Source organism: Grampus griseus, assembly GCF_964374135.1.
Source record: "Grampus griseus genome assembly, chromosome: 20".
In the NCBI taxonomy this organism is placed as follows: Eukaryota; Metazoa; Chordata; class Mammalia; order Artiodactyla; family Delphinidae; genus Grampus; species Grampus griseus.
Genome location: NC_139014.1, coordinates 19,229,219 through 19,244,276, shown reverse-complemented (window position 1 = coordinate 19,244,276; position 15,058 = coordinate 19,229,219). Strand labels below are relative to the sequence as shown.

At 54.9% G+C, this 15,058-nt stretch overlaps 1 protein-coding gene across 2 annotated transcripts; it reads right to left on the bottom strand.

The window, feature by feature from the left end:
- Nucleotides 1-1,781: 1,781 nt before the first annotated feature.
- Nucleotides 1,782-14,597, bottom strand: CAVIN1 (caveolae associated protein 1). 2 transcript variants are annotated; one of them, XM_082678637.1, is made up of 2 exons: nt 13,966-14,597; nt 1,782-4,219 (listed from the first exon to the last, which is right to left on the bottom strand). In XM_082678637.1, exons 1-2 carry the CDS (start codon nt 14,434-14,436, stop codon nt 3,518-3,520), a joined length of 1,173 nt encoding a protein of 390 aa, XP_082534763.1. In that variant the 5' UTR covers nt 14,437-14,597; the 3' UTR covers nt 1,782-3,517. The 2 variants fall into 2 exon arrangements, with proteins under 2 accessions (XP_082534763.1, XP_082534764.1); XM_082678638.1 differs by lacking the exon at nt 1,782-4,219 and adding an exon at nt 7,054-8,741.
- Between the last annotated feature and the right edge of the window lie 461 nt (nt 14,598-15,058).

The following is a 15,058-nucleotide window of genomic DNA, read 5'->3' as shown; positions in this document are numbered from 1 at the left end:
GTGGGAGTGCGACCTTGTAACGTTCATCGGTGGGCAGCTGTTTCTTTAAAGCCTCCTAACTCCCTTCAGTCGCAAGAGAAGAAAAGGAATAATTTCTGATGTGGGGAGAGCTTCTGGGGCTGCGGCCCCACGCTGTGACATAGAACTGCGTAGGGAAGTTACAGCAAAGTAACTTGGCTGGTATTGAAAGTGTGGTGGACCAGTGAGGGGGGTAGCTTGTAGAAACAAAGCGGGAGGGGCCAGGAACCTTGTTGCTGTGGGTAAGAGAAGTAAACAACGGCTTGCTATCCCAGGGCCCTTCCTCCTTTCCCTCAGGCTTATCTCTCCGCTGCTGGGGTACTGACGTCATTCCCTGCTTCTCACAGCTGCACCTCTACATCCCAGAGGAAGGAGGATCCTTAGTGGGTTTCTCCTGGTTTTCCTGGCTCCCAGGCTCTGAATTTTCAGCCTCAATTTTCATTTCTTTAATTAATTTTTATCAGAGTAGAGTATAGTATAATTTCATTTCTTTTTTTAAATTAATTTTTATCAGAGTATAGCTGCTTTACGATGTTGTGTTAGTGGCCATGTTTTTTGGAGGAAAGCCGACTCTTTCTGGGGGATTTAGAACTCGAGACTGCTGTGCCTGCTGCTGGGGGCGGAGGCAGGGGAGTCCAAAGGAAACGTATGGCCCCTGAGGAAGGACTCAGCTTGTTTGAGGTAGCAGCAGGAGGCGGGGATACAGCCCCAGAAATGACATTGTTTTTATTAGGGACACCACTCCCCCAGGTGATTCTGATGCTGGCAGAACCCACATGATGATTTGTGTCCATTGCTCTAGGAAATCCATAACTTGTGGGCAGGTAGGGCAGGCTGCTCATGGGGAAGACAGGCTGTACAGACAATGAAAGAGGTGCCCAGGGACTTCTGGGGTGGTCCAGTGGTAAAGAATCCGCCTTACAATGCAGGCGACGCAGCTTTGATCGCTGCTCAGGGAATTAAGATCCCACATGTCGCAGGGCAACTAAGCTCGCACGCCACAACTACTGAGCCCACGCGCCCTGGAGCCTACACGCTACAACTAGAGAAGACAAAAAACCCGCACGCCACAACTAGAGAGAAGCCCACGCACCACAACAACGAGCCCGTGCGCCACAACGAAAAAGATCCTGCATGCCTTGACAAAGATCCTGTGTGCCGCAACTAAGACCCAACACAGCCAAAAATAAATAATAAAATAAATCTTTAAAAAAAAAAAGTGGTGCCCATCCCAGGGCTGTGGGGAGAATTAAATATGCTGTGTGGTTATGACTGGCATCTATACCATGCACTGGAATCCCTTCTCTATGACATTCAGGCCTCTGAGTCAGGGCCTCTGACTTTTCCTCTCCCCTAGACTGCCTCCTCTAGGTCTGATTTGGCAGCGTGAATCTGAGGGAAGCTCAGGCTGAGTAGAGTTAACTGGGTGGGTCTGGAGGACTAAAGCTCTGACAGTGAGAAGCGCATCTAGACAGTACAAGATTACAGACACAGTTAAACAGACTAGAGCCAGGCTGCCTTAGAATCCCAGCTTCACAACTTACCAGCTACGTGGCCTTAGACCAGTCACTGTGTGTGTGTGTGTTTTTCCATTTCTAAATGGGGATGATAACAATACCCCACCCCCACTCCCCACCCAGGTAAGTGAGGCCCGTTTAAACCCAAGGTCCTCTCTCTCTCTCTTTCCCTCCCTGGTTCCCTCCTGTCCTCCTGGAACTCATCCTATGTGACTGCCTTCGGAGAATACAATCCAACACAGATCCTTTTAGAAAAGCAGGTTTATTGGTCGGGCTGCTCACCAGGACACAGCAACACGAGAGGCTCCCCAGAGCCCACAGGAAACTCTATCTGCCCACAACTCAGGCCCCTTCAGCCCATCAGCACCAAGGGACCTCGTCCCACAATCCCCATCCTCCCTCAGCCAATGTGTCTCCAACCATCCAGAAGAAAGAAGGGAACCAACAGGAAAAAAAAAAAAAAAAGCAAAGCTTTGTATTGTAAAAAAGATGTGTCCCCAGGCTCCCTCCCTCCACCCCTTAAAAACAATTCGCTGCAATTCTATAATGCAGAGCAGAGAAGATAAAGCACAGGAGGTAGGGGGCGAACGAGGGAGCCTTCAGCCCTCCTCTTCCGACTGTGACTTGGGGGTGAGGGGGTCTGTCCTTGCTTCTGACAAGCCACCGTTACTGGGGAGGAACAGGGGGACTAAAGTGTCCTGAGGAGAACCTGATCAGAAATCAGGCTTTTGGACTGGAAGCAGCACCCCTCTCAACCCAAAGAGTCAGGAGAGGAACCCACAAGGAAGTCCTGGCAAGTTCTGCAGCTTTATTGTAACTAGCTCTAGGGAAGGATCTTGAGAAGAAGCTGCCAGGAGTGGGCCAAGTCTGGGCTGCTCTACACACAGGAATTCTATACTCTCCTCCCCTCCCCTCCAGCTCTCAGCTTGGTGGCCTGGCCTTTAGCACCTCGTTCTTTTCCCCGTCCGTCTCCCTCCTACCTACCAGCTCTCCGCAGCCTGGTGCTGCCCTCTTCTGGGACCCTAATTTTCTGGGCTTTGAGAAATGGGCTGCCCCTGGAGCACCATGCCCAGTGGAGGCATGGGGTGAGGCTTACCTCTCTCTTCTTTGGATCGCGGATTTCTCACATTGCCCTCCCTTCTTATCCTGAAAATGGTCCTGCTGTCCTCGGAGAACCCCAGTAAGATGGGATTCTTGTGCTGTGTTTCTCACGCTGCTAATGGACATTCTCCTTTCACCCATTTCCACCTTCTACTATTTCCTGTTCTCTTTCAAAGCCAGAGCCACGTGCTTCTGGGTGCAGATGCATAAACAGTAAGTGCCCCCCGCCCCCGCTCCCCAAGGGCTCTGCCTGGCTCCAGCCTTCCTTATTGGCACCTTTTGCAGATACAGCCTGTGCTAGACCCTCATCCAGGGTCACGGCTCACTCTGCCCTCTCTCCCCCGACACTGCCCCAGATGCTCCCCAAAGCTGCTTTCACATCCTTCCAGTATGGAGTCTCCCATACTCTTCAAGATTCACTCTTCCCTTTCACGGTAATTTTGGCTTTGAAGCCGCCAGGGATCAGGATGAGAAAGAAGAGCTCAGTGAGCAGGAATGACAGCAGCTGGGTGTGAGTGTTACGGAGAAGTGCGGGGAAGGCAGCCTGCCCAAGGGGGGCCCAATCATGGAAACGACAGCAAGTTCCTCTAGAATCCCCGACTTGGATCCCCAGGACGTGCATCACCGCCCTCTGCATTTCCACCCAGCATATGCCTAAACTGGGGCTGTCCATGGGGCAGGCTGCCTCCCCCTCCCGTCTTAACAGCCGTAAGACTCGGAGGGGTGCTACTTGAGGGGAGGTGTTCTCAATTTAGAAATATCCCAGCCCGTTTGGGGCAGAGAGAGAATGCGAAAGAGAAAGTTCGGAGAGAGAAAGGAATGGGGCGGGGGCGGGGAGAGGCGGGGCGGCGCGGCCTCCCGGGCACAGCCCCGCGCCCCGCTCAGTCGCTGTCGCTCTTGTCCACCAGCACGGCGTCCGACTCCTCGGTGATCTCCAGCAGCGTGTGCACGTCGGGGCTGCTCCCGCGCAGCAGGTTGGCCGCCTCGCCGCGCTCCGCGCCGCCCTCCTCTTCGTCGGCGCCTACCTCCACCATCTCGGTGGCCTTCAGCACCTCTACCTCGCCCTCGCGGATCTTCTTGACGTGGAAGGTAAATGGCGGCACCCTGTAGACCGCCGTCTTGGAGCGCGCGTAGACCACGTGATCGGGCGTGAAGGACTTCCGCAGCTTGTCTCGCGAGGTCTTGAGCTTCTCCCGCCGTTCGGCGGGGACGAGGCGCGTGCCCAGCTTGTTCATGCGCTTCTCCAGAGTGTGCCGCGTCTTCTCCAGGTTCTCCTTGGTCTTGAGGCGGGTCCTCTCCAGGTTCTCGCGGGTGCGCACCTTGGTCTTCTCCATCTTCTCCTTGGAGAAGGCCTTCTTGAAGTCGTCCACGCGCCGCAGGCCGCTGCGCTTGATGCGCTCGGCGCGCGACTCCTCGATGACCTCCTCCACCTCCACCGCCTCGTCCGAGGACAGCTCGAGCACCGCCGCGTCGTCCTCGGGCCGCTCGCCCTCGGCCAGCTCGTCGCCTTCCTTCTCGGGCAGCGCCTCCGACTCTTTCAGCGACTTGCCGATGCTCACTTTGGCCGGCAGTTTCACTTCATCCTAAAGGGAGATCAGAGCGAACAGATGAGGGGGCAGAGCCGGAGAACTGGGCGGGGACTTGGGGGGACGCCGGGCGAACCCGGGGCTGGGCGGTGGCACCCGTGATCCTGCGGAGTGCGTGGTACCCGTGAAATCGGCCTGGACTTGCTCGCCGTTGTATCCCCAGCGCCTGGCACAGAGCTGGACACCTCGTGGGCGCTCAAGAAATATGTATTGAATGAATAGTAACTATACAGACAGGGCGAGGAGGGAACCGAGCTTCGGATCGGAGTCTGGCCTATGTTTTCGCACTTCAGTTAAGTATCTCTGCGGCCCTCCAACCGTCTCCTTGAGCCCTGCGACTGCCCATTTTAAACCAGTCCTTACCCTTTGCGTCCCAGGGACCACAACTTAACTTTGGAAATGGGCAGAGCGCCCTCTGGTGCACTGAGCCCCACACTGCCCAAGCCAGGCCCAAAACCAAAGGGCAGAGTCGGTTTAGGTTGAGGGGTGCGGGTAGGGGGACGAGCTCACAGTCAATCTCAGGCGGCCCCCAAGTAGGGTAACTTGAAGGCAAGTTTACCATAAAGGGAGTGCGTGTCCCAGACTTCGTATCATTTCAGAAGAACCAGTATTAGGGAAGCAGAGCTGTGGCCCTATCTCCCTCCCCCGCCTCATACTGTTTGGCTCCACCAGTGGACATTCTCCACCCTCATGAAGAAATTGAGGAAAGAGGAGGAAGCTGGCTGGGAGCCAAGGACATGTTTTCTTCCCAACCTGGACGTTTCTTCTGGTTCTGACGTCCCTGCCTTGGAATGGAAGGGAGAGATTGCTTTTCCATTCTTGCTTTTTTCCCCCCAAACAGGAGCTCAAGGGACCAGGAGTAGGAGGGCAAGAGATCCTGGAGCTCAGAGCCAGTTCTTCCCTCTTGCCCTGGGAACACCTAGCACCAGCACTGCTTTCCATTCCGGGAAGATTTTCCAAGATCCTGACTCTGGACCAACATTTCAGTATCTCAGGATCACCTCTCACCAGAAGGTAGGGGAGATTGAGCACAGACAGGAAAAGGGGACATAACCCAGAATGTAAACAGGCTCTCCTCTTTGGCCCAGACTCTCTTTAGGGACTTCCTACAAAGGAATGATAGGCAGTACTTTTTCTAAAGGGTTTTCTAAAGATTGTTTCGCAGAATTGTAAGAAAACCCCATCTGAGAAAAATGAGGCAACACGAGCTGACCCGTCCCATGAACACACACACACACACGCACGCACATACACGTATACGTTGACTGCTTGGTATCTCTGTACCACCTGCTACAGAAATTCCTTCCCCAGCCCCCAACCTCTTTCCTCTTCCCTCCCATCCACATCCCCACAGAGTTTCCTGGTTTACATTGAAAACTAGGAACACCTCCTCCCAACTTCCTTCCCTCCCTGTCAATATTATTAGCAGGGACAAAGAGGGAATGCTGGCTCTACCTCTTCTCCCAAACTGGGCACCGGCTCTGCTGGGCACCAAGCCACCTCAACCTCTCGTTACTCAACTACATCTCCCAGCAGGCAAGGTGACCAGGGCTCAGGGCATGCTGGGACTTGTAGTCTCCACCTGCCACAGCTGGCTGGGTACTATCATGGGCATCCTGTGGCAGTCCGTCCATCCTCTGTTTCTTATCACTCATGGAGGCATTGAAGGGGTGTTTTCCTTGCTCTGAGTGTAGGAGGGTCCCAATCTCTCTTAGCAGTCCCTCTGATTCCCAGTTGTACCCTTTGGGTCTCCCTTTTGCAATCACTTCTCCCTGCCTGCTACCCGAGTGCTCTCTCTTACACACCATGTTAGGACTCTCTATCATCTAAACTCCTGGCTACTTCTTCATCCATCTCCACCCAGAATTTACCGGCAGCCCTAGTATCAAAAAATGTCAGCTCTGATCTCTCCTTCACAGCCTCCTAGTCTAAAAACCCACCCACGCTCCCCGACGTTTGAAGGAGAATGCCTCCTTTCACTAAGCTCAGACTATGTGGATGAATTAAGGGAAGGATTAAGCTTGATGGGTGGGAAGTAGTCAGGAAACAGTCCCTGCTGCTGGAAAACAGATCCACATTGTCTCCCTGCCCCACACCAGCACCCCTGATTCTCCCCTCTGCTCCACTCCAACCCATAAAGGCTGAGCTGGCTGGTTTTCCTGGCCTCTGGCTTCCTAGATAAAGGTCTTTGCCAGCTGAGTTTGAACGTGAACAAGGCTGGGGAGAGAGTTCCAGACTTCTTGTAGCCAATCGTGTCTTCCTAGTGCCTGATGAAAGGTCTCAAATACAACATCAGGGAGCAATCCCAGTGAGGGGAGGTTTATTCCTGGATCTGGGGTTGTCTCCCCCCAGTCCAGAAAGGTACTTGGAAGCCATTCATTGTAGGCTTCCTCCAGAGTGATGGCTTACACCAGAGGAGCTGCCTTCTTGGTGGAAGGTCAGGGGATAGGGGAAGAAACTGTTTGACCTAAGTCCCGGATAATATCCAGTGGATTGGCGCTGGAGAGGATATACCACCATGACTTTAGCTTTTTGCCTCCATTAATGGATTTTGTCTTTTCTCCCCGTTTCCAAGCCAGGTTTTCCCTATGACTCACAGCTTTGGAGTGCTGTCTTGGGCCCACCCAGTTGGCCTGTTGCTACAACAACCAGCAACACAATCCCAAAACACCTCCCCCAACCCTGGGCACAGAGGCTGGGCACCCCTGTGCCACCCCTACTTCCCTGGCAGAGCTCCTAAGCTAAAGGAGGGGCCTCAGGGTGGCAAGGAGAGAGAGCTCTGTTTGTTCTGTTTCTACATTTTTATTAAACAAAACCACCAGTCCCAACAGGCTTAGTTTCCAGAGTTACCTTTAATGACCAGGTCTGAACAAAAGCATGCACAGCTTCCCCTGCCCCCCACCAAGCACACACAGCTCCCCAACCCAGGAAAGTGCCAGTCCAGGATGAATTTTAGAGGAGCCCCAGGATGGCTTCCAGCCCCTTCCTCTCCACTCCCTAACCCTGCTATATGAACTTAAGATCCTCTGACTTAGGAAGATTTTTATATTATTATAATTTAATTGAGCACCTACTATTTGCCTGGTCCTTGGCCAGGCACTTCACATTTGTCAGGGAGAAGGGACAGGTGTCATATGGCTCTGGGTAGAGCCTCTCTTGACTTAGTTCTGTACCCAGCCACTGCCTGTGAATGGCCAGAGAAGACATTGCAGAGGTCATTCAGAGACCCAGGATCTGGATCTGCTCAGAGACCATGTTAGAGGAGGGTGCAGATGGGGAGAGGTGAAAGAGAGGGCAGTCTTAAAAACTCAGGACCTCCACTTTAGGTTGCCAGGACAAGGGGGTGAAAGACACTAAAGGTAGAAGGGTCCTTCTTTTCTGCTATAGCATGATTCTCAACAGGGGGCATGTTGCCCCCAAGTGGGTGGAAATTGGTTCTTGCGGGGGAGGGCACAAATCTTAGATATTGCAATAGTTTGTGGGGCTCCAAAGAGTCCTGATATATAGTATATCTGTAGTGTTAAAATTTCATGGGAAATAGATAAGTAATGAGAACCTGTTGTATAAAATAAATAAAGTAAAAGAAAATTCAAATAAAAAAAAATTTCATGGGGGAGAGGACAATTAGGGGAAAAAAATGTCTAAAAGGACTCCTTAGGAGAATGCTATTAAACAAACAAAAAGGTTGAGAAACACTGTGCCATAGGGAGGCCAGAGCCAATGAAAATGTGCCCCCTTCTGGCCTCCTGATTGGCAGCTTTTGGGTGCCCCACCCAAGGCAGGATCTGGCAAACATAAGGGATCGCTTTGCAAAACACTTGCTAAAAAAAACTGGAAAAAGATAAGCGTCAGTGTTTTCCCGAACTGTAGAGAGCGGCTAGAGAGGGCACAGAACAGACCCCAGGCCTGGGCTTCATGAGGGCCCTCTCCAAAGAGGCTTTGAGCCAAACTGGTCTGTCCCTGAGGAGGAGGCAGAGGGGGAGGGGAGGGGAGGGGGCATCAGAAGTGTGGGCAGTTGCAGGCTATCTCATGCAGGCAGCCGTGGGTGCAGCTCAGGTGTGGTGTCTGGAGCATCGACCGTTAAGACAGAAACCAAGACGTAGGGGATGGCCCTTCCCATCACCTCCCACCCCATTGCCTGAACTCCCCATAATGAGAGAGTGTTTTCACAATATCCATCACCCAGTCACAAGGGGCAGTGGCTTGGAAGAGACCAGCCACCCTGGACTGGCCACTGCTAAGCAGTGAGCTGGGGGTGGACTGGGTGTGTGACACCCCATGCCCACGGCCCCATGTGACCCAGGAGACCCTAAGTACCCCCACCGGCTGTTGGCTCCTCTGGGGTGGGCAGAGGCCCAGGCTCTGGGTAATAGGGCAGGGTCCTAGGTGTCTGGTCAAAGGGTGGGAGCTCAGGCACTGTCTCAGGCTTCAGGTCAAAAGGCTCAGTCTCAGGCAGAAGGTCAAAAGGCACGATCTTGGATGTGGCCAGGTCTGAGGGTACATTCAGCTTCTTCTTGGGCTAAGATGAGGAAAAGGGGTTTAAGTGGCGCTTGGGATGGGTGTGGACAGAGTTGGGGGAAGGAAGCCTTGGTTGGCATGCAGAGTTGGGGCTGGTGAGTAGAGGGGAGGGGAGCACACAAGGATTAGGATGGAAAGACACCACAGTTTAAATGCTTCAACAAGAGGGCCCCAGGGCCGAAAGGGGAGGGACAAACCCAGGCCCATGAATTAATAACCACAGTTTAATCAGAACCACCTCCCTGCCTCCCTCTAGAATCTTCCCCAGTCCCATCCTTGGCCTCCTACCTTCTACCCCGACCCTGCTGTGGTCGTGGGATGATGCTGTTGGAGGTTGCAGTGATGGGGGAAAGAAGCTGCTGGGGGCGGGGAAGGAGTTTTCTAAGAGGCCACTTGCTAGACTCCAACTGGGGAGTCTCCAAGGAGTAAAAGAGAAGGCAAACAACTTCACTGTCTTGAGTCAGATGCTGCTGATCCCAGTTATTCCCCAGGGCAGGGTGGGCGCGGGTGCCGCCCCGGATAAGGAGAGGGAGAGGCATGGACGAGGGACATCCTGGCTATTTCCCTTTGGCCACATCCCCACCTCCTGCCTCCCTTGCCACCCATCCCCCCCACCCACTTATGGGCCATCAGACACCCAGATGCACAGAGAAATCAGGATCAAAAACAAAGCTATTGATATTTTGGGGAATTCCCTGGCAGTCCAGTGATTAGGGCTCTGCACTTCCATTGCAGGGGGCATGGGTTCGATCCCTGGTTGGGGAATTAAGATCCTGCATGCTGCGCGGTACGGCCAAAAAAAACCCCCCCAAACCAAGCTATTTTTACAACCAGTGGGCCTATGTCCTGAGGCACCCAGCAGCAGCTCCCAACTCTCCCTCCTGAGTGGCTGAGGTGCCACTCTTGCTTTGGACAATCAGGAGAAGTCAGGGGAGAGGGATATTTAGGGGCACTACCAGACTCCAGCGACAACAGTGTTGAGTAAGGCGTGCAGCCACAAATACCCAAAGAAGCAGGTGCCTACCTTCCCTGTAGGATACAGGGAGAAGGCGTGAGTGGCAGGGAGGCTGAGGAGAAAGGAGCCAATGTGGTCCTCTCTTAGCCAGGGGACACCCCTGCTGGCCAGGGAGCTCCACTCCTTATACCCAGCACCCCTCTCCTCCACTGCCATTGGTGAACACACGTTGCCTCTGCTTCAGCACCATGAGGCTGAGCAGCTAATGACCACCAACCGTAGCCACTCAGCTCACACTGCACGTGCGCGCGCACGCACGCACGCACGCACACACAGCAGCCCCGGTGCCAGGACTGTGCAACTATCTCCCTCAGAGAATGAAGGAGCCAGAACTAGCTTAGGGCTAGCCTCCTCCCTGATTTCTTCTGCACAGCCCGGGAACAGAAGGGGGAGGCCGGGAGCAGAAAGTGTAGCAGAAGAAGGGGTACACCTGGGCTCTTGCCCCAGCTTTGACCCCCAATCACTTGAATGACAGTAGGCAAGTGACTTCCCCTCTCTGGGCCTCAGCTTCCTCCACTACAAAATAAAAGAGCTGAAGTTGATTATCTCCAAGGCATCTTCCAGCTCAAAAAGTCTACAGTGACAGAATGATGAAATATTCACAATGGTATGGTTCAAAATAATAGCACAAACCACCACTCATCTCTGCAGTTGGTTGCCTAGCAACAATATTCCCTTTCCCTATCAGTTGCGCACTCTGTGCTATCTCCTCCCTTTTTGATTTTGACCTTTACAATAGTCAGACTTCATTTGCTTTAAAAAAAAAAATCAGAGAGAAGAATATGATTTCCTTTGGTCTTAGGAATACGTCTAAGAATATGCTCCCATGCTCCCTGCTTTGGATCCAGTGACCAGGAAAAACAAACCAAAACTAGCTCTTTGGAGGAAGGGTATGGTAAACACTCTCTCCATTAGGCCACCGGGGTACGGGGTGAGAGGGACCAGAGCCCCAAGTTGGGAAGAATTTTGGACAAAAGTGTGGGGTTCTTCTGGAACCAGATAGCCCTGATTTGCTTTGAGTCCAGGAAGGAGCTATAGGTTGGGTTAGGATTTGAGGAGGAGAAGCCAGCAGGCCCTCATTCCAGTCCTGGTATCCTCCCCTTTAATGCCCATGAGCCACCTAAGCCCTTAAATGCTTCCTGGTCCTGTCCTCAAGCACTTGGAGCAGGTCTGATGGGTCCATGGGTAGGACCCATGCCTCATCAAAACTACTTCGGAAAATGTTTAGCCTCCCTTTCTGGATTCTAGAAGAACTCTAACAATATCCAAATTAGTCGTCGTCTGGGAGAATTGGCTTCTTAATGACCACAGCTCCTCCTATTGCATGGTGCCCCCAGTCGGCCTGATCTTCCCAGCGGTTCTCAGTCCACTACCCCTAGCTACTAGTAGAATTCACTTCTCTCATTCACTAGCTGTTGCCTAATGAGGTGTCACCTGACAGGATGGGATGCCAACTGCTAGTTTTTGTTTGGGAGACAGGAAGGGAAATGCCAAAGAAGGACAGTAATGACTCAGAAGTGGGTTCAAGGTGAGGGCCCTGATATCCTGTGATGGGAAGGGCTGAATTTCGTGTGTGTCTGTGTCTGTGTAGGGAGGTGTCAAATGCAAACATAACCCGTGAAATCATTATGTCTAGCAGTTCCCTGAATCTGGGTGGGGTCACACAAGGGATTCCCTCCTTTATTCCCCAGGAAGAAGGTGTGGGAGGCCAGGTGGCTTGATCCCACAGCTGAGGCCTTCCCACCCTTTCATGCTCCCTCCACCTTACCCCTCCTTGCCACATCACCACCTCCCACATCTGCAGTGGGGAATACCATACCACTTCCCCTGCTCCCACACTGGAAAACTCACATCATCCCAGGAGGCCTTTTTCCAAATCTCTCTGCCTGGCCACCCAAACATCCTACCCCCTCAGCCTGAGTTTATCGTAAATGTTGCTGCCCCCAATCTTCCCTATTAGGTCTGCCAAGGCCCAGAGCTATTTTTACCTCATTCTCTTCCCAGGCCTGCAGATCTCAGGGAGGAGCAGCCTCCAACTTCCTCCAGAAGCTGAGTACTCCACCCCCTCGCCCCCACCTGGAACATCTGCTCTGCAACTCGGGGAAGATTCCCTGTTGCTGGAATCTTTTCCTTACCTCTGAGCTCCTCTGTGGGTCGGGACCACTTTAGGTATTAGTTATTTCTCCTGTGGTTTGGGGGCTCAGGGTCCCCAGCTTGAGCTATTCCTTCTCCCTCAACTCTCTGTCCCCCACTGACCTTGATGCAGTCAAAGCCACCCTGTGATTAGACCCCCTCCCCACGGCACATACACAATATACAGACACACAGTCCGTGCCAACTGCCGAGAGGCAGTAACAGAGACACGCCATTGGCCTCTGCACAGAAGTCTCTCTCCATACCTGTCCTCTCAGAATCTCCATCTTTGACATAAGGAGGTTTACCTCCAGGCTGAGAATTTTCCCAGGTTCTGCGGTCTGGGACATTTCAAGTGAGAAGGGTCACCCATCCAAGCCCTACATGGCTCCTCTCTACCACACCAGGCTCTGGAGAAAAGACAGAGCTGGCTTGCTGCCCCACACCCCTGCCCTGTTCTCCTTGCTTTGATGTACCCCAGCACTAGGCAGTTCTCTTTAAAAGTCACACACCACACACACACACACACACACACACACACACACACACACACACACCCCATCCTACTTCCAATTCTGGGCAAATATTTTCTATCAGATAGTGCTATATGGGGGAAGCAAACTGCGTAAAGGCCAAGTACCTCTCAGGAGGAGTCCCTGGGCGCTGGTGGGTTGGGGGAGCGCCACTTCAGCCTCTGTCCCACCACCACCTCCTCAGATAAGTGTCAGCTCACGTATATCTACTGCCCCCAAACTTGTCCCAGTCTGCATTTCTCTTAGCTCCACCACACTGACCAAGCCAAGGACCTCACCACATCCCTGATGGTCACTCAGAACCCAGCGTACCAGGGCCTCTGGGCAGTCAGTGAAACCACAGCTTCCTGACAGAAGTCCTCTCCCTGGGGGGATGTGGGAAATCTGGCCTTCTTTTCTTTCCATTCCCTTCGGTAGGGGCAGGAAGGGGAAGAGGGGACATAGACTAACCCTTCCACCCCCACGATCTCACCTCCTTGGGTGGGAACATCAACCAGGCCCGCGGGAAGCAGAGAGGAGGCAAGGCTGGGCACATTCCCACGCCATCAAAGATCACAGAGCGCTCGGCTCAGACCCACCCCTAATGGGATTGGAGAGGCAGAGTGGAGAGGAACAGCAATGCTGAGATTCCCAGGTTTACATGGGGTTAGGATACAAAAACTCCATTTTCATCCAGGCGGGAGGAATGGGGAGAGGTGCAAAGGAAGCAACAAGCTGTCTGGGCGGAGCCTGGGGCGCGCCAGCCTCCCGCCGCCTGTCCTCCAGCTCCTCGGCCGCCCCCGCAGGCATGCGGGGTGACTCACCGCGCCCAGATCGCGGGGCCCCGGGTGTGGGGAGCTGTCCCCTCCCCTCCACCAGACCCTCTAGCACTCCTCAGGCCGCGGGCCACCCTCCCGCCGGCTGCTTCCAACAGACTGAGGGTACATGCACGCCGCGGGCTAGGGTGTCCACGAGGGCCGAAAGTGCCGCGAGGCGGGAGCAGATCGCAGCGAGGGGGCGGCGTGGGCGGCCTAGGCTGATGCGGGGTCCGCGGGGGCGTGCTGGCAGTCGCGTCCCTCGCCTGGCGCAGCCCCCGCGGTGCGTGCCTGAGCCCTGAATCACCCGCTATATCGGGCGGGCAGCGCCGGAGGCCCCAAACACGGGCCGCGCCGCCAGTGTCCGTTTACAGGGGGCCCCAACGGCCGCCAGGCACCGCGGCTCTCCCCAAAACTTCCTCCAAGTAGGAAGACTTTTGACAGAGCCGTGTCGGGAGCGATCTGCGAGGGGCAGTGTCCCCGAGTCCAGCCCCCTAACTCGGTTCCGCTACGCGTTTGACACCAGAGGGAGGGGCTGGGTGAGGGAGCGCAGGATGCAGAGCGCGCCCCTCTGCGCTCCAGGAGCCCGCCGCCCATCCCACTCCACCCCAGGAACGCTCGCTGGAAGGAGGGCGGGTCCCCCGAGCCGGGCCAGGCTGGCGGGAGAGCCGCGCCTCGGGTAGGTCCCCCCACCCCAAGCCCCGGGCGGGGGACGGCGGGCCTCTGGGCGGGGTCCGCCCTCCAGCTCACCTGGTAGATCATGACTTTAAAGTTGCGGCGCCGCAGCAGCTCGGCCTCGTTGACCTCCAGCTTCTTGATCTGGCCGGCCTGGCGTTCCAGGCTGCCGCGCACGGTCTTCACGTTGACGCTGACCTTGCGCACCTTCTCTAGCAACTTGCTCACGGTGTTGCTGGTGGTAGCGTGTGCCTTGCCCAGCTTGCTTAACTCCCCCTGTATGCTCTGCACGGCGCCCTCCATCTCCGCTTGCCGCTCCTCCAGCTGGGCTTGGGTCAGCTGGATCTGGTCGACGGCGCCAATGATTTTGTCCAGAAGGCTCAGTACCATCACGCCGTTCACCTGGTCGGATTTGATCAGCTCCTCAGAGCCGGCCCCCGACGGCTCCTCCGCCGCCGGAGCCCCCATGGTGGAGGACCCCTGGTCCCCGGCGTCGGGGTACCCGGGAAGCGGCTGCTCGATGATGTGGAGCTGGGTGTCCTCCATGGCTGCCCGGAGCCGTGCGGGGCCGGCCGGGTGGATCTGGAGCTGAAGCGGGAGACCCGGAGAAGAGGAAGAGCGGGAGGGGGCAGAGCGAGAGAGAGCGGATAGCGGAGGAAATTCGAGCCGCGTCCGTGCGCACCGGGATGGCGGCCAGAACTGTGGGGCGGGGGATCGGTGAGTTGCCCGGCTCCCAGGCCAAATCCCGGAGTCTCGTCCCCCATTGGTTGGCTCGGCCCCAGAAAGGGAGGGACCGGGGCAGAAGGGGAGACCGATGCTAGGGAAGGGGGGGCGACCCAGGGGGACCCAAGAGCCGAGCGCCCCACCCTTCCCAGGATGGTTGGAATAGTTGGAGCGGGAGACTAGGGCCTCCGCTGTTAGCGGAGGCGGCGGGAGCGGGACTGGGGCGGAGGAATGTGAGCTGCGGTAGGAAAACAGGTCCTAGAGTGTTGCTCTACTTTTCCCTCTCGCTCTTTTCGCTCACCGGCTAATCCACCTCCCCCCTTTTTAAGTTCTAGATTAGGTCGTCAGGTGGGACAGGATATCCTGAAGTTACGTGCAAAATATTGTAGTATTTGCCTGTGTCCAGTTTTTGAGAGGGAAAGGACCCATGGCTTCCACAATCTTT

What these genes read in the sequence shown, in the direction of transcription:
- CAVIN1 (XM_082678637.1), bottom strand. Translation starts at nt 14,436, where the DNA reads ATGGAGGACACCCAGCTCCACATCATCGAGCAGCCGCTTCCCGGGTAC. An exon ending in TTAAAGTCATGATCTACCAG is followed by an intron (nt 4,220 to 13,965) that starts GTGAGCTGGAGG and finishes ATCTCCCTTTAG; the next exon opens with GATGAAGTGAAACTGCCGGC.